Source organism: Lycorma delicatula, chromosome 4 (assembly GCF_047948215.1).
Source record: "Lycorma delicatula isolate Av1 chromosome 4, ASM4794821v1, whole genome shotgun sequence".
Lineage (NCBI taxonomy): Eukaryota > Metazoa > Arthropoda > Insecta > Hemiptera > Fulgoridae > Lycorma > Lycorma delicatula.
Genome location: NC_134458.1, coordinates 166,603,049 through 166,622,923, shown reverse-complemented (window position 1 = coordinate 166,622,923; position 19,875 = coordinate 166,603,049). Strand labels below are relative to the sequence as shown.

Below are 19,875 nucleotides of genomic sequence, written 5' to 3'. Positions count from 1 at the left end.
TAAGGTCGGAAAGGATGAAACAATACTGGGCTGAAAGAAAGGCACAGAACACAAAAAGTTATTGATTCAACATACCCCCAAGTCGAGTGAAACAGAAAAGAAGAAATCCAATTTAAAAAATCTAATAAGTAAAAAGTGTAAAAAAACTGTTTTTATAAACTTAATATTTTATTAAGTTACCTTCTGATTAAAAAATGATCAACAATCAAAAAAAAAAAAAAATGGTCAATTAAAAATGGTCTTTCACTCTTTTTAAATTTGAAGCCGATTTCAAAAGGTTGACATTTAAAAATTTACTCCAAAGAATTTTATTTTAAATTAATTTTTAGTGTAGTTTTTAAAATTAGTTTTAATTTTATTTTAAAGTTTTATATTGGTTATAGGCGGATGTAAAAATGTAAAAAATATATATATAATCAAGCTTAATTTAAGCATATATTATTTCAAGGCTATACAAATCATTACAATAATAATTAATTTAAAAATTAATACCATAAGTGTACACAGAGTAAAAAGAAATTTCGTAAAATTATTACATCATAATTTTCCCGTGTTAACAACTCTTAAAAATTAAAATTACTCGCATTAATGTATTATACACACAGTAATATTAGTATGTTACAACTTCTGTTTACGATTTATGTATACAAATATAAATAACCTAACTTAAAACATAACTGTGACATTTATGAGCTCTACGTTACATCATTATACTGCAATAAATATCCAAGTGTAAAAAAAAAAGGTATAAGTCATTATTATATATATATATATATATATATATATATATATATATATAAATGGAGAGATACCTACCATAATAATTTTACAGGTACAAAAATATAAAAGTTGACTTATACTACTGTATATATATATATATATTTTGACGTTAAATTTCCTTTATTATTTTTATTTGTATTACCTTCGATTGTACCAACCAGTTTACAATCAAACACGTTACGACCTGTACGAGCAATAATCCTTTATTTAAATAATACAAAAGGAAACACAAAATTATTTGAAAGTTCTTTTCAATTAAAATATTATCAACGAAATTTATTTTACCTAAATCTTTTAATCGATATGAACAACAGAAATGGGCCAACCTATGGGTAAATAAGAGATATTGTGAAACAGTGAATATAAATCATTTTAATTTATTTTCAAGCATTAATAAATCGGGAGTTTTAAAACCAGGTAAATTTATATAGAATAAGAACTAGCTAAATTTAACTTTAATTATAAATAAAACATTTTCAATGTGCTTTTCTGGTTGACGTAATACTGCTAATTGGACACATAAAATTTTCATTAATATAGAATTTCTGTGGCCCATAATGCAAAATTCCTGAATATGTTGTTTGTTAGGTTCATATTCCCATGGGACGTTCAAATTGATTTCGTTTGAAACAAAATGAAACCGGAACAACTTTGCTTTGAAATGTTATAAAAACATTCTAATTTTTTCATCTATATAATATATATATTATGACGAAATCTATTCCAGTATGATATAAAATATCATCGAATGGGCTTCCTCAAAAAGTCAGAACGAAATTTTAAGATACAAAAATATGCCGTCGTATGATTGTTTCGAACCTACAAATATGGGACTTGAAGACCGATATTTAGTAAATTACTACCAACCATATGTTTATATTTTACGAATGTTATATTTTCTTTTAAGGAATAATTAATTGCATATTCTAGAAAAGAAATAACGATATTCATCCCAACCAAACCAGATAATGTTTTCGTTTAACTCAACACAGTAAGTACTTCGACTTACGAGTAAGAGCCTTATATGATTTTATAGCCGTTTTTAATAAATAACTAAATCTTTAAAAAAAATCGTCTCACCCTTTACTTAAAATATAATTACTAGATTTTCTTTTACATAAATAGTATTCTTCTGTCGAGGAATTTTTAATTAATTAAAAAATAACTTAAATTTGTTGTTGAATCTGTTCAACGTGGACATCAATAGGTTTTTAAAATAATTTTCATTAATGACTACTGAATTGTGATCTAAGTTATTTTGTACAGAGTGTGGCAGGGAAATATGATGGCTTTTAATTAATCACAAAATCGTTAGATTTTGCTTGAAAAAGATTTAATGGCATATACACACACGTTTGTTATTACGTAACAAAATGATAATCTTTAATGATAATGATGTTTGGAAAATCACATCTTCCAAACGGCGTCTATTTTTGTTTACGCATTTTCAAAAATTAGTCTCCACTCTTCCTAGCAGGTCTCTGTCAATTTGGACGATTTTTTGGCAAATACTGATGATTATTTAATGCCCTTCAATTTATCTAATGTACGAGGCTTGTTATCATAGACGCGTGACAAGGTATCCCTATAAAAAAAATCATACATGATAAATCCGGGGACCGTGAGGGCTACTTACACCATAAACTCTGGCTAAATGAAACGTGGCACCATCCTGCTGAAACTACACACTCCGAATATCATTCCAACTTCTCCTTAACTCAGGCACAAAAATGGTATTTATCTTCACAATTTAACTCTCACCATTAACAGCTAAATAACACCATTTTGTTTAAAAAAAATAACGACTAATGACGCAATTCTTCTCTAACGCTTACCAAATTGTAACTTTTGGGCTGTGCAGTGGTTTTTGGTGGATTTCTCGGGAATTCTCAGCAGCCCAATAGCAACAATTTTGTTTGTTAACTACACCGTTACGGTGAAAATGAGCTTCATTACTCATCAATTTCATTTTCCTCATAAAGTGACAACATAAAGTGCAAAATTCAATCGCTTAGGGTAATCTGTATATTTATTCTTCAGCACAACCACTGACGTGTATGGATGAAAATGTAGTTCTTCATGTAAAATGCGTTTCACCGAGCGACTGCCGATTTGGAGTTCCGCAGCATGTCTCCGAGCAGAGCGACCTTGACTTCGTAACAAGGTTTTTCTAACTTTTCAACATTTCCCAGAGTACGTACTGGCTCCATGTTGCCGACTGAAAGTGAAATGCTATGAACAAAGAAAATGAAGCACTGGTTTACCACTCTAACCGGCCAAATACTAGCCGTTTCAGAAACATCCTTTTTCTCTGCCCAACATATAGTTATTTTTTATATTTAGTATCTTCATGTATTTAATGCATTTTTTAATTCTAAATATTTATACGTGTTTTAATCACAATATTTTTATTTTATAATTAATTCTGTGTTTTATGATGCTGCTTATATTAACCACGGTTTTACCAGGGAAATCTCTAAAAGAAAAGGAGAAATAAAAGTTACATAGAGAAAAAAGCTCAAAACCAGAACATATGGGTTGAGAAGTAATTTCGGTTTTGTAGTGTGAAATAAAACTCCATTTTCTTTTTTTTACAATAAATGAACTTTAATCACATATATTTTTCCCATTTTGTCCGGTAACCTTTTGCCGTTGTTCTGGCAACTTCATGACTCCGCATTCATAGAACTTCTGCTCCTGAACCTCTGGTCATAGAACTTCTGATCAGAAAAAACTGAAAAAAAGTGCGATTTGAGGTTCTCATCATTACTGAAATTTTTACCATTCAAAGAGTTTTGTAAATTTTGAAATAAAAGGTAATCTGAAGCTGCAACATCAATGTTGTATGAGGATTATACCTCACTTCCTGACTGAATTCCAATCTTTTTCTACGAGTTATCAAAGATGTGTGATGCCTTGCGTCGTCTTGGTGGAACAAGATTCCTTTACAATTTTCCAATTCTGGCCCTTTTTTCTTGGTTGATTACTCCTGTTTTAATATATATTGAGAGTAGACATCTGAATTGATCGTTTGGTTCCTTAAAAGCAGCTCATAAAACACAACACCTTTGTAATTCCACCGAATTGAGCATGATGCGATTCAGCTTTCGATGTGGCTTATGCTGGTTCAAACGCTTAGATCATGATAATTTTCGATTGATGTTATTGTAGACGATCCATTTTTAATCATCGGTTATGATTTTTTCAAAAGAAAAAAGATTGATTTCTTGATGTTTGAGATGAACATCGTATTGATTCGTAAATAGTAAATCTCTGATCCGGAATTCATATATCCAGCTTCAAATCGAGTCTAAGACATTCGATTTGATTTTTAATAATTTTTTGTGATATACTTAACCTCTCTGCAATCTTTTGCACAGCTGTAACGATCCGATTCAATTACGACTTTGATTCGGTTTTCATCGTCTTCAGTATGTGGACCTGATCGTAGGTCAGTTTTAACTCCAGAACGGAATTTTTTAATCCGATTCTACAAGTGCGTTTTGTTATTCAATCAACACAATAAACTTCCCGTATATCTTTGTGAGCCTCTGCAGCTTTCCTGCCTTGACGAAAATAAAAAAATAGGATATGCTGAAAATGTTCTGCACCCTATGTTAAAATTGACCATAACAAGTGCAAACAAAATTAAGTGAAATTTTCTTCTTAAGTGACAGCTATCAAATGTCAAAAGAAAAAATCATAATATCTACAGAAGTCCTTCAAAACAAACAAAAAGCCATGAAATCCAAAAGTACTTTCTAACCAACCCTAATATTTATACAAAATGAATACAGTATGCGAGAGAAATATCAAAAATATTGAAATAAGTAATACACTGTTGCTGATAAACTAAGATATAATGCTATATATAAAAATTAAAAATTAACCTTCAATCATACTTTCAAATGGTGTTACATCAAATTCCTTTGCGATGTCGAGAACAATAAATTCAATTATATTCATTTATCCTTGATTGTATAAAAGAAAAAAATCAATTATACTAAACACAAATTAGATAGTACTTTCTTAGGAAAAACGCCGCTGTTAAGAATATTATTTGTCTTTATCACAATATTATTAATATACATTGATTTCTAATTATTAATAAAAATTGAAATAATCATTAATAAATGTATTTATAATCATTAACTTACTGGATTATCTGGTGAGCACATTCCGATTGGTGGACCCTCTTCTATATTTTCTGCTTCTGAGGTACCTCCTTCAGCAGCTATCTGTAAACATAATAACATTATTATTTTATGATAAGAAAATAATTATCATATCAATGTAAACAATATCTAAATATTATATATTTTCTCTCATTTCTCTATCCAACACTTTCATGAATGACAAAGATATACTTCTACTTGTTAGTGAAAAAGGCATATTCATGCATTACTTAAACAATACTTGTTTTTGAAAAAAAAATTTCGGTTGAATTTAATTTCTAAAAGAGGCAAGTTTTTTATATGTCGAAATCTATTAATTATTATGTATTTTACGACATGCAACTGAAATAATTTAATTATAAAAATACCCTGATGAATTTTGGGGTTTTTCGGATTTTGACGTCCTCTAAATATAAAACCCTTACTACAAAGTTAATTAACAGAATTAATTTTAATCGTTTAGTTTGAGTATTATAGGAATTAAAACTATATTAAAATGTTTGAAAAAAGAAACTGGATGCGATATTAAAGAAATATTGATGATATTATATTTCTAAGAAAGTTGATTCTACGAAAACACGACTTGTGCCGTGTTTTAAGCTCATAAAATTTCTATCCCTTCTAGGAAAATACCATAATAAGAAAAATGGATTTTTTTGCGATTAAAGATTTTTTAAACTATAATTTATAAAAGCAACTAATTATTAGATTTTATATACTTTCTTTTTTTACTTCAACATAATCGATGTTAATTTTTTTTTAAATTAATTCTCTTTTAATGAGGTTAAATACAGGATAAGTAAAGTTTTGTTTTTAACTTATCATTAGATAAGAGGATAGATCATAATACCTACCTACTAAATATAAAGTAATAATTTTAAACTTTTTACAGTATAATTTAAGTCAACTTCTTCAAAAAAAAATTTTAATGGTTTTATCTAAAATGACAACACGATAAAAATAATTTTCAATCTTTACTAGCATTAGAAATGATAAACTCTCATATCACTAAAAATATCAGTTTTGTATAATTTACTTTAAATCTTTTCATTTGAAATTTTTTCCATGCTCGATATATAATTTTAAAATCTAGTTTTTAAAATTATGAAAGTATGCATGACCATATAAGTTTGTCCTTTGGCTTCTAAATAAGTTTTAAACCGTAAGAAAGGGCCAACCTGTAATGATAAAACTTGAACTGTTTCAGAGGACTGGTCGAATAAAAGATTTTGGAAAATTTAAAGAACGGGTAAAGGGATGTACTGAGGAGGTTCTTTATTTTGGATCTTTACAAAATTTAGTAATACTACTGCTAGTTTTTTTACAAAATTTTTATGTAGAATGATTTTTTGAAAAGAATGAAGGTTCCAAAATACAATATCATAAATATGACTTAAAACTATTAAGATTTTTAAACATTACAATCACGGATAAAAACACTTATATAAATATTCAAAATTGGCACTTTATTTTATAAAAAAAACTATATAGCTATTTCGATTCCAATGCAATCATCTTCAATAGTCTAATATTAACAAAATAATAAAAATTTTTAAGATTAATAAACTATCAGTATTTTTGAAACGCAGAAATGAGAAAGGTGGCTTCTGCGAAGACCTTCATGTTATTCAGTAACATGACTGACTAAACCTATTCTGTTGAAATCGAAATAGCTATATAGTGTTTTTATACACAATAAAGTGTCAATTTTGAAAATTTATACAACTGTTTTTTTCGTTGTAATAATTAGCAAATTAAAGTCAAGAAATTAAAAAAAAAAATTTATACATTACAAACACAGTTTTTAATTTATTTACTCTTACTGAAGTAATCATTTTTTGTGATGTAATATATTTGTCCGTCTCATTTATCTTTAACATACTAGATGATATCCTGTACAAAACCTTAAAAGAAAAAGCGATAATAAAATACAATAACTTTTCTATCGGTTGAATGTGTGCCTGAGACGAAAGGTCCCTCATGCTGACCACTTATAGGGAAAACTTTAAACGTCTTTCATTTTAATTTTATTTTACATTACAGTAAGTAAAAGATAAAAGATATTAATTATTCCTTTTTTTTACGCGGTATATGTGTATTTTAATATAAAATTTTACTATACAGTTAAAATTAAGTTTAGTTAGTTTAAATTACATTCATAAAAAGTTTGAGCACAAAAGATAATTTGAAAAATATTTTTTTTCATTTAAAAGTGGGGTTAGTTATTGAAGGAAATATTTATAACAATAATCGGTTGACTAAACCTATTATAATTTTATTTTTTGGTTTAATTTTGAAAGGTTTTAATATTTATATTCAGATTTTCCTGGCATTCTGCACTAAATTAAAGTGAAAACTGTTGTTTTAAACCACATATAATAACCGATGGTTTACAAGAAAATATTTTGTCTGACTTCACGTAACATTAAATCAAATTAATTTCTAATTCAAGAACAAAGGATAATTCAAAATGTTTTTACGAGTATGTGGATTTGGATACTACATCATGGATACCGGTGTCCTTTGGTGGTTGGGTTTCAATTAACCACACGTTTCAGGAATGAGCGGCCTTATTCAAGACTACACCTCATTTACATGTCATACATACCATCCTAATCTCATTGGACCGTGGAGGGTTGCTTATTGTTCACTAGTTTATACGTTTACCACTACATTTACACAGACCTTAATGAGTCGCTAAAGATTTTAACTGTTGTTGATGCGAGTGAAAAAATAAATAAATAAAAGAAACAGGGTGGTTAAATTAATAAATTCTTTTAAAATAGAAAGAGATATTACATATTTTTCTAACAGATAAATCAATTGTTAATGTAATTAAAAAACTTTTCTACCGATAAGAAAAAGATGACAATAGTGAGAGGACTAATTTCTTAGTAATTTAAAAGATGTGCCCTTAAAAAGTCCCATAAAAAGTCTTACCATTTCAAATGGCTTTGCCAATCAGTCACGACTGAACTTCAAAGAACCTTAGAAAGACCGCTATACCGGTCCATTACATAATATCTTACCAACATATCAGTCTTTTGCCTATATTCTCTAAATTATTATAAAAAAAATTTATTAAAAAGGCTTCGATATCTTCTATACGTGTTGATCCCATCTCATTAATTCGGAAATCAACAGGGTCACGGAACCTTACAGCCAAATTTACATAATCCTTAACCAAATCAATGTTGGATGAGGGTAAAATGTGATGCATAACTTTTCTAAATGTTTGGCAGCCGTTTAAAGAAGTCTGGCACCATGGTCTGTCTACCTTTAAAGGTTTTTAAATGTTACCTCTTTCTTTCTTTTAACTTTTATGATTATTTCTCTCTAATCGTTCCTTTTCTAATATTAGTTGAAGTCCCTCAGGTCCTTAAAGAAGTCCCTCCCACATTGAGCACTCAATTTTTTCTATTTTACCATAAAATCACGATACAACAGCAACGTTTAGCAGTTGATAGTTTCATGACATCGGTGTACGAAAATTCGGTCACAACATTCAAAATCATTTAAATCTTGTTCAAGACTGACAAAATTGGCTTTAATGATAATTTCATAAACGAAACAGACGTTACATGTCTCCTTCACTGTAACTGTTATAGTACTGTTTTTTAAACCATGTTGAAAAAACATGTTGTTTCACAAATTTCATACTCAGACATCGCTAAATATCTTAATTTACACTCGGACAGAAAACAACTTGACAAATACACCGAACGTAAGCACAAACAACTAGAACCAAAATTCAAGCAATTATTTTGGCTTCTTAAATAATACTCTTAAATACAACTAAACAATAAAATTTTAATTAAAGGGACGTTCAAAAATCTCTCGGCCGGGCAAAGAAAAAAAAATTTTTCATAAATTATTTTTTGATATAGTCATCTTGCATTTCGAAACATTTAGATCTACGACTTTCCAACTTTTTAATACCCTCAGTAGCTTATAATGCGATTTGTCAACCATTCAAAATAAGCGGTTGTCTCAGCTTTAAAGTTATCGCTTGAAAAGAATCTTTAAACCAGAGCCAATCTTCAACCATTTCTTTAGATTTGAGAAAAATAAAAAATTGCTGGGAGATAATTCCGAATACGAAAGCACTTTAAAGCGTAGGTCATAGAATTCCGCAGTAATAACGCGAGATATGTGTGCAGGGGCTTTATCGTGGTAAAACAGCAGTTTCTTTTTTGACAAGTGTTGACGTTTAGGTTTATTAACATCTTTTAATCGTTCTAGTAGCGAAGCGTCTTAATCCACGATGATGGGTTTGCCGTTTTCCAAGTAGTTCATGAATACCATACTCCGACAATACTGCGCATTCGCCATCCACTGTTTGGACCGCTTTTTGTCCCTGGTGTGTAATAATAGTGAATGCATGTTTCATCTACTGTTTTAGAACGTCGAAGAAACATAGCTGAATTACCTTTAAATATTTCTAAACACTTTCAACAATTGTTCAGTCGAATACATTTTTGAAGAACTGTTAAAAACCTGGCTCCCATGATGCGGAAACCTTTTTCATAACCAATAACATCATGTAAAATGTACACATACAAAACTGTGTCAATGTGTTCAACGAATGTGTTTATTGTACATCAAATAAGTACTGTGTGTGTCTGTTGTGATTGTGTGTGTGTGCGCGCGCGCGCGCACGTTGCGTGTATGAAAAATCCGTTTTGAAATATCCAAAGAAGAGCACTCATACGAAAACTTATAGACTGTAGAAAATGAGAAATGAATATTTTGTTTTATGATATTTTTAAGGACAAAAACATTTATACAATAAACAAATATGCATTCTTTTTGAAATTGCCATTTCGTGGAAAACAAAATTCTTTGTTCTTTAAGCTAACTCAATGGGAAAAAAGAAGAATATTAAGGTTTTATCTAAATTAAATTACAAAAAGATTTATAATACCGTAACGTCATTTTCTTTTCACTTTTATCAAAAGAATATGTGCGTACCAGCATTTTTTATGGGTAGAGATGTCATTTTACCCATCGTTCTTTCTTTTACATTTTTATATTTTGACTAAGCACAAATTCGCACGGACGCACGTACTCACACACATTTTATATATATATATATATATATATATATACACATACATACACACACACACATACAAATACACATCACAAAGGAGACTAATTTCAAATATAATGGAACATTATAAATATAAATGAAAGCAGATATCTTTTTTTTTATTTGCAATTTATTTGCTTCTTATTGTTTTACAAAATTACTTTCACTCACGTTTATTTACATTATACATAAATACTCTTCGTAATAATTTTTAAAGTTAATAGAATAAAATTATTGATAAAAATATGTAGTAAAAAACATTTTGGTCTAATCATATTGGTTGAACACAAATAATTAAAATAACTTTTTTTTGCTAGCCTCTTTTTATCTGTAATATTAGTCGTCTTTTTTGTATTTTCTGCCTACTAATAAAAATAAAATGTTACTACATCAAGAAGAACAAAGAAACAAAAGGGATAGGGAAAAAATACGATTACATCTCTATAATAAAGAGAGAGAGAAATCAAGCTTTGCCCCATTTATTCATATGTTTATGAACGTACATATGAGAAATTCTGGATTGGTGTGATATTTAGGTCAATGAAGGTTTTTAAAACTACGTTATAATATTGTAAAATTATTTTTGTCCGCTTTCACTGCTAATAAATTTCACCGAAGACTAAATATAAAATGTAATTTATTATTTTTTTCTCTCGTTTATTTTAATTAAAAAATACCATCATAAAAATATAAAATTGTAAAAGTTTCTTAATTTTATTGGTATAACATTTCTTTGTTTATCTCAGTAATTTAAACGATAAAATAATTCTGATTAATAGATCTAATAATAGCGTATGATTGTATGTAAATCACCGATTTTCTAAAAACACAAACACACAGATTTCAAACTTATTTTCTCTTTAATAAAAATTTTTTACTATAATTAAATTATTTCATCGAGTTGAATTTTGTAGTAATATTGTAATATATGGATCATTTTAATATTTGAGAGAATATAGGCTTAGGGCTTAACCTTTCTATCTAACCATCCTATTAAATATCTTTTTTTTAAATTTATAAAAATATTTTTCCCAGTAAAATAAATTGCAATTCAATTAACGGCACTGTATATGGAATGAACACATGACTTGTTAATAAATATGAGTTAACTTAAAAGCTGAAACGGGAGTATTATCTGAAAATAAAATTAACAACACCATGGGCTCTCTTATGCTGTAATAGAATGCGATCTACCTCTAGAATTATTGCCCCTTTTTAACTGAATGTAGAAAGATATTTCCACCAAAAGATCACTTTTCCTACAATAGAATAATATTTTAGTCAGAGGGATTATAAATTTTCTTTCTTTTCAACCGCGTGGACGGTAAATCGTGACACTGTTCGGCGATAGGCTGAGGTTTTTTGTTAGTCGGTGGAGACAATGATAAACATAATAGACAATTCTCTCAGAACACCATCAATATTCTTTTGCAAACGATACGTAATGCGGAAAAGGTCTTTTAATTTTTAACTTCCATCACGAAACAGGCTATAATGTCTCTATTATAGTCTCATTTTATCTTTTTCCAATGAACTTGATACAACTCTCTCTGTCTCTCTCTCTCTCTCTCAAATATATATATATATATATATATATATATATATATATATATATAAAATATGGTAAGGAAAGACGACAGTTATTCAACATTTGTAAGACGCCATTAACATAAACTCCTATAAAATTTGTAGTACTGCTGGATAGGGAATTATTTCCTGGTGCGCATAAAAACAGATTTAAGACGAAAAAGAAAATGAAAAAGTGTTGAAAGCGCAAAAAAGTTAGCTAAAAATCAAATTTGTTTCATTGGCCCACTGTTGCGTCCAATGATCACCGACACGTCACCGTCCGGCCGCTTTGATACAACCAGAATTCAACCAGCGTACAACTCATTTCGGCGTATTACGAATAGAAATTTGCGATTAGCACGTCAGAAGTGATTTGTCGACTACAAAAGAAACGTTTGTTCCTCACTATCACGTTATTGCAACAGTATCTACATTTTCACCGGTGAGAACATACCGTATAGTGAACGTACTAATATTTTATACCAGCTGTATTACTCATGTTTTCACATTTTCAGTACAGTTGTGTTACTGTAACATCTCTATTATTGTACTTTTCTCTGTTCATAAATAAATTATTACTGCAGATAACATGATTCGATTTTACCTTTATAAAATTTTTAGTCGTTCTAGTGGCATCAAACTCGAAGTTACATAAACCTAACAGAGACAATATGCAAACATTTCGGACAGTCTGCTTGTTCGGTAATATTTTAGTTCCTAATTTATACTGCTAAAAAATAAAAGGTAATTTTATATAATTCCACAGACACGTTTTTCATCAAATACGTAATTTCATTTTTACTACAAATTTTTATTTTATCAACAAATGTAAAAAAAATTAACCCTATTTTATTTTGTACTTGAAATCGCAAAAAAAATTATTTTAAAATTCTCCCCCATATTACTAGTATTTCTGTTAAAGTCATTTTTTACATAATACCTGTTTAAATCTGGAATGTTTATTTCAATGAACTGTTTATAAAATGTCGTGTATTTTTGATAAAATGAAAGAGAAATAGCGTATAATAACGAAAAAGGAAACCGTTATCAAATCGCAGATGACGTTAAGTTTCAAAATAAAAATGTGATTAAATGTGTCACATTAGTACAGGCATGTTTTGACTCACCGGGTTTTCTGAGCAGCAGTATACATTATTATTATGTATTCTGTGTGTTTATGTACTGTCACTACTACAGATAGGTATTCTTACATTATAATATGTAGACGGTATAATTATCGTATACATACGAAATACGATAATATTCCTAAAAATAATAGTATTGTTAAGCCGATTGAAAAGTACTTTCCTCTCTGTAACTGTTCTTGATGTAATTTTAAAATAAATTCTATTTTGTTTCCTAGGTTTAATGATTTATGAGACGAATAGTAATTATATTACTTTTTTTTAGTTTAATTTGAAGCTTAATATATCTCTTCATTGTATCGGTAAAACATTGTGACTGTTCTTATTCCATTTCAGACAAAATTTTCTGTTAATATAAAAAACTCTTAATTTTATTATTATTAACATTTTCTTTTCACAAAACTGGATAAATTAATGGAAAGTTTTAAAAGAGATACTAATTTGGCACAATCCAGCACACAAAATACTTAATCATTATCCTTATTAAATTTGCGTCTTTTTGTACAAACAGAAATTTTTTTTTAGTAGTAGTTCTTTCATTTGATTCTCCTGTAAATAGTTAAAGAAATTAAGAACTAGTATAATAGTTATAATGATTTGAAAATTCTACGATAGAAGTTAAAAAGTTATTCTTGGAGAATAATTCTTGGATGGAGAAAGATAGCTCAGCACAATACTTACGAAAAAGGACATTAAAATGGCCATTTTTAACAAATTACCGAACCATTTAAAAAAATATATTTCCATCAATTTATTCAAACATATTAAAAAATGTTTGTTTATAGAAATAATATTCATTTCGATGATGAATCTTTAAGTAATACGAACTTATATTAAAAAAGTGAAAAAAATTAATTCTTCTGAATTGCAATCGTGTAGAAAAATATTACTCATAATAGTTTTTAATAATGCCTCCTAAATTAATTATAGTAATTTTTTTATTTAATTTATTTACCGTTACATAATATTGTTTGTATATATTTTTTCTCTAATGTGTAGTTGCAACCTTACTAGTGAACTAGTGAACAATAAACAACCCCCCACGGTCCAATAAGATGAGGATGATATGCATTACATGCAAATGAGGTGTAGCGTTGTGCAGATTCAGGTCGATCATTCCTGAGATGTGTTGTTAATTGTTGTTGTTAATTAATACAAACCATTAGACCAGCTCAGTGGTTTGTATTTAAAATAATTAATATGACTTCAATCATACGTACTTTTTATCTTATAATTTATGTTTTCATGTTTGTAATTTATCTATTACTACTATTTACCGATTGATATAATACAGAGTATTCAGAAAGTCGCTATGCAGTATATTTTAAAATTATGAGGTGCATTCTGTTCGTTCGGCGTTAGTTTGGTTGTCCTGTGGGTTCGTTGGGCGTTGCTCAGTAATAAACCAAAACGTCAGTTGAATTTTGATTGAACGTGCTACGTTTCTTTTCGTGTTGTTTCATTTATCGAAATCTATAGTTCCGAGAAACGTAATGGATCTTTCGGTAGAGGAACGCATTTCTCTCGTCGAGCATGTTTTTCGTGAAGGTGACAAGTATACTGATTTCAGTGAAGTACAAGTATTCTGATAATTTTTCAAATACTCCATATCCTCACCGCAATGCAGTTCGAACTCTTATCAAATGATTTCGGACATCAGGCTCTGTTAAAGACGCTGATAAAAGTAGAAGACCACCTAAACTAAAATAATAGAAGCTGCTTGATATTTTGGATACTATGACTGAAAGTACGTCAAAGTCAATGCGTAAGTTGGCACAGCAGCAAGATTTCGGACTTGCTGCTACACAAAAAGTTGAAAGAAAAAAAGTGAAACTTTTATCCTACAATGTAATATGTTCAAGAAAGGAAACCAACAGATTACTCCAAAAGAATAAATTATTTTCAATGGTTTAAAGGTTTTATAGACCGAAATTTCGTAGTTATCCTCGTCATTATGTTTTTACTTGCTTTATTTTAACTCGCAATGTTTTTCCAATTTTCAGTTGTTTTTTCATGATTATCCTCAAATTTTGCATCCTTAATTTAACATACTTCCTGACATTGCCGACCGATGAAATTTTGCACAGTTACTAAGGTCGGGTGACAATAATTTGATTAAAGTATGACTAAAATGTATAAAGCAAGTTTTTAAATTTTTTTTTAATTTTTGTGATATTATTTACAGATGAAGCGTGATTTCATCTGGGAAGGTATATTAATTCACTAAATGCACGACTGTAGTCGGTAACTAACCCCCACGAATTACACAAACAATCTTTACACGAAGCGAAAATTGGAGTCTGGGTCGGTGTGAGTAGAACACGCATTGTGAGTCCATTCTTTTTTGAAAGTACAGTTAATAGTGATCATTATTGTGCTGTTTAAACAAACTTCATCAGTCAGTTAACAGAAGTGGAAATCAATCACGGTTGGTTCCATCCAGATGGCGCTGCAGCTAACAGGTCAATGACTTATTTACGAAATGTCTTTGGTGAACGAATCATTTCGAGGGGTTGTGGCTTGCACGATCGCTCGATCTGATTTCGCCAGATTACTTTATATGGAGAGCAGCGAAACAAGTAGTGTATCGCAACAGACCACGCACGATTGACGAGCTAAACACCGCAATAACAGCATGCATTCCAACACATCAGCTGGTTAAAGTGTTTGAAAAAAAATTATACGTGTGCAGTGTTGTACTGATGTTGTAAGAGCCCATTTTCAACATTTTTCATAAACTATTCCAGTTTCTCTAACATCCCTTTCTAAAAAATACAATGTAATAATTAAAAAATGTTTCGTCATTACAATAAATAGTACCAGTGCACAACAACTTTCCGAACGCTCTATATAATTATTTATTTATTTAGTACCTTGAAAATATTTTTAAAAATTTAAACAATATTCTTCTTCATAAAATAATTGATCTGAGTTGAAGAAAATTTTTAATTTAACAATGAAACCGGGTTGTTCTAATGGTAAAATCATCATTATAAATCGGCTTTTTAACAACTGATTTTCAAAGTTAACGGTTTTGAGGTTCAAATTCCAGTAAAGGTAAGTTAATTTTATTTTAATTTGAATACTAGACGGTGGATACCGGTGTACTTTGGCAGTTTGGATTCAATTAAATACGCATCTTAGGATTGATTGGTCTGTGTCTATACAAGATTCTCTTTACATATCATACATGACATTCTAACCTGATTGGGCAATGGCTTTTCCTTATTGTTCACCAGTTGTACAGATTGTAACGTAAATATTAGTTATAAAATAATAATGTGTAATTTTTAAAATTCTCGTAAAACCAACATGAGAGAACAGACGTATTACATTTGGTAATACCACTACAGGTCTCTTTTAACCAATATTATTAATCAGATTTATCTACTCAGACAATGAATGTATAAAAAACTGATGATTTAGTTTTCTTAAAAACCAGATCAACTGAAATAATCCAGGAGATATCTAAAAGTTTTAAACAAATTTAGAAGAATAAAAATGTTTTGTAGAATACTTGTTTCAAAGCAAATCTGACCACAGAGATCCCTACATCTTATATTTACAGATTTTTATTTACAGAGGGCATTGATATAATCATTTTACAGGAACAATTCTCACCCAATGGATTAATTTAAAAATAACATAACTGAATTTGTAAATTTCAACACTCCTTTGGTGCTTCTGCGTGTAATTTCAAACATGTTGAAACCCGTTACGCCATGCCTGAAGGCAAATGGAGATTGAATCGTCCACCTACATAAAATAAAAATGTATTCTACGTAGTTACCATTATTCCTATTTTCTATCATTGTTATTTGAATACAATAAGTTAAATATTTCTGAGAAGTGGTGTACAGTTTCATTTAGGGCCGCCGTTAGGTACAACACTTTTAAATCCCATTGAAATGCAAGTGATATTCTATTCTAAAAACCTTTACAAAACACCTTTTTTCTGTTTACGATAAATATTTGCAGTTTATTGAACACAATGAATAGCGAAAAGTGTCAACTAATCATCAATTGGTTTATACAGGACACATCTTAAAAAAAGATACTGTAAATAATAGACAGGAGATGCAGTAAATAATCTATGCTTACAGTTGAGTTACAACACATTAAATACACTGATTCCTTTCAGAAAAAAAAATTTCTTAGTTTTGTCTTAATTAAAAACGTTTTATGAAAATTACGCCTTTATATTCAATTTGCAAACATTTTACTAAAACGAAAAACTGTAGGACAAAAATTAAAAAAGATTAAAAAATGAAAGAAAAGATAGTTTGAAAATTTAACAGACCGGAATATAAATTAGAACACGATGAAGTTATATAGTAAAATAACATAAAAACTGAACAAGAAACTAATAACGAAACTGGATTAAATAGATTAAAATATAATTTTAATAAGATTGTTATTATATCTATATTTATACTCACAGAATTTTCTGGAACTTTCCGATGTAGGAAAAGACGTACAACAATAAATTACCACATCAGGTAGAATAATAATAACTATGGCGTGTTCTCGTACGGTGGTCTACATTCAATAGTGTTGCAATGCAGTTTTATTTGTGTTATAAATTGTATTTAATATTTTCCGTAAGAAATACACTGTTCTGTTGTCGATTTTCCTTCTTCTTCTTACCCAACACTATTAACGGATGAAGTGATTTGTATTCATTACATTTCAATACCGTGTGCGCCTCTACATCGCGTTTAAAGATGTTGATGAATTTAAATTACTTATAAATACAAATTTAAACTAATTTACTACCAGGAGAACAAAAAAAAAGAAGAGAAATGTTGGGATTTTAATTTGTTATACAATCTCTTGAATGAGGAGTACAATGCTGATTTAATTCAATGAACAAAAAGTATGATAATTTTATTTGCATGCACGGCCGTAGATTGTTTGAGTATCTTTCTGCTTGACAGAGGCACTAGGAAAGATGTCGACTTCTGAACACAAAGTCTTCTGTATTTTGTATTCTGCTAAATGTGAATCTGTTGTTACAGATCAAAATGCGTTCCGTATAAAGTTTAATCGGGATCCTACGGATAAGAATAAGATCTGCCGATGTCATAACCGGTTTGTAATGATCGGATGTCTTTGTAAAGGGTAGAGTATGAGACGACCAACAGAATCTGAACGTGTGAGAAAATCTCCCCTGAGAAGTTCTAAAACATCTGATAGAAAGATCGGCTGCGAACTAGCAATGACGGTGGTATCAGTGTGGAAAGCTTTAAAGAAAAGCTTACGTATGCGTTCATAACGTTTACGGCTCTTATAGGCTTGACGTCTACAAACTTATGGTGTGCGTGCCGATTTTGAGATGGAATATAGCGGCTTGAAGATGGCATTCTTAATCGTATAGTGTTTAGTGAATAGTCGCAATCTCGTCTTTTTGAAAAAATTAACACACATAATATTCGTATCTGAAGGTCAGACAATCCTCAAATACTTTTACGATGCAAAATGGACTTCTGATAATTAAAAATTTTCTGTGTGATATTCCGATTTCAAGTTTACGGACCGTTCTTTGCGCTGAAGCGAGCATAATAGAAGTTGTTTATTTTAATATAATGGGTACGTTGTTCTTTGATCGGTTGAATGACGTTTTCTCTAATTGCTGGATCGGATGGCATGGACCAGATGATACAGCAAGTTTGTGTTGGCTTCTAAAGCCCCCCGATCTGAAACATGTAATTTTTTCATTTTGGATTATATAAGGGCTCTTGTGTACGTGCCTCCGCTAGTGCTGATCCACCCGATTTTAGACACAGGACTGGAACAGCTGTCGCTTCCATTACTACAGATGTACTGGTCAAATTATGGGGCGAAATCTCACATCGGTTGGATCTGTGTTGCAAATAACGAACGGTGCTCACATTAAACACTTGTAGGGTAAAACTGAAGGTGTTACTTTTTTATTTTATTCGTGTCATAATTAAATTCAAGTTAAAAGGTATTAAATAGCTTTAAAATAATGATTTTTTTTTTGGTTCGCAATGCATTATATGAAGGATTAGACCTATCTTTAATTCAGGTTATATGTAAAAACACCGATAAAACATTCATTACTGATAAATAAAATGTAATAAACATTTATAAAACGTAACTAAAAATTACTTTTTTAAGTTTTATATAGGACAAGTTAGATAATGTGCCACACACTTCAAAGAACCTATCTATACACTTATATATATTTATCATTTTATCGACTGATGAATCCACAGAAGCTTACAAAAAAAATTGTACGTGGTAATGTGAAAATGAAAATGTGTAGCGTATGAAAATATGCCATGCCTGACCGGGTTTCGAATCCAGGATCTCCGGATGAAAGGCCAAGTTACTATCACTCCGCTACGGAGATCCGCTTACATATTGATATACAGGTGGGCAACATAAAACCGAACCCATACCGTAAACGCTGCAGAATCGGTAGGTTATGTTCGAATGAAATTTTACGAACGGTACGGATAAATTAAATAAGAAAAACATAAAACGTAATTTAAATGTTGCATTTATTTACCTTATTGTTACAAAAAAATGACCACCCTGGGAATCGATGCACTTTTGTGCTCGACTAGACTATTGAGAGGCGTCTGACGCAAATCGTTGTCAATTCTGTTGATTTCTCGTTGAATATTCAGCTTAGATCATCATTACTGTGGGGATTAGATGCATAAACCTTCTTATTTAAGTAGCCCTAAAGGAAAAAATTGCAAGTAGATAACTCTGGGGAACGTGGAGGCCACCGTCCTCTGCTGATTGCTCGTTCATTTGTGAAAGCTGCATGAACGCGATCCAGTGAAATATTTTATGTGTGACACGTTGCTCCGTCTTGTTAGAAAAAGTTATTCTTTTTCATCATCAGTTATTGCGCATAGAATTCTTTGAAAATGATATTTGTGGACTGGCAGTAATTCACGTTTCAACATCGGCAATGGCCTGTGGATTCCTAACTGAAGGTTGCCTATTTTGTTTTGCATTTGAAACCAAACATGTTGTACGCCATTTGTTAACTAAATCCTCTATGCTACTCTTCGCTGGGATATAGGCATTTGGAAATTTTTTTACGAATACTTGACGTGAATCTTCAAACGATCCA

The 19,875-nt window shown here is 30.0% G+C and overlaps 1 protein-coding gene across 1 annotated transcript in view; it reads right to left on the bottom strand.

Moving 5' to 3' along the window:
• The window catches only part of LOC142322749 (ras-GEF domain-containing family member 1A-like), a 593,490-nt gene that overhangs the window by 168,169 nt on the left and 405,446 nt on the right, over window positions 1–19,875 (bottom strand). Inside the window, exon 2 of the mRNA XM_075361822.1 lies at window positions 4,938–5,018. Coding sequence (XP_075217937.1) covers window positions 4,938–4,958 — 21 coding nt within the window. The 5' untranslated portion in view covers window positions 4,959–5,018. The remainder of the gene's footprint in view (window positions 1–4,937; window positions 5,019–19,875) is intronic.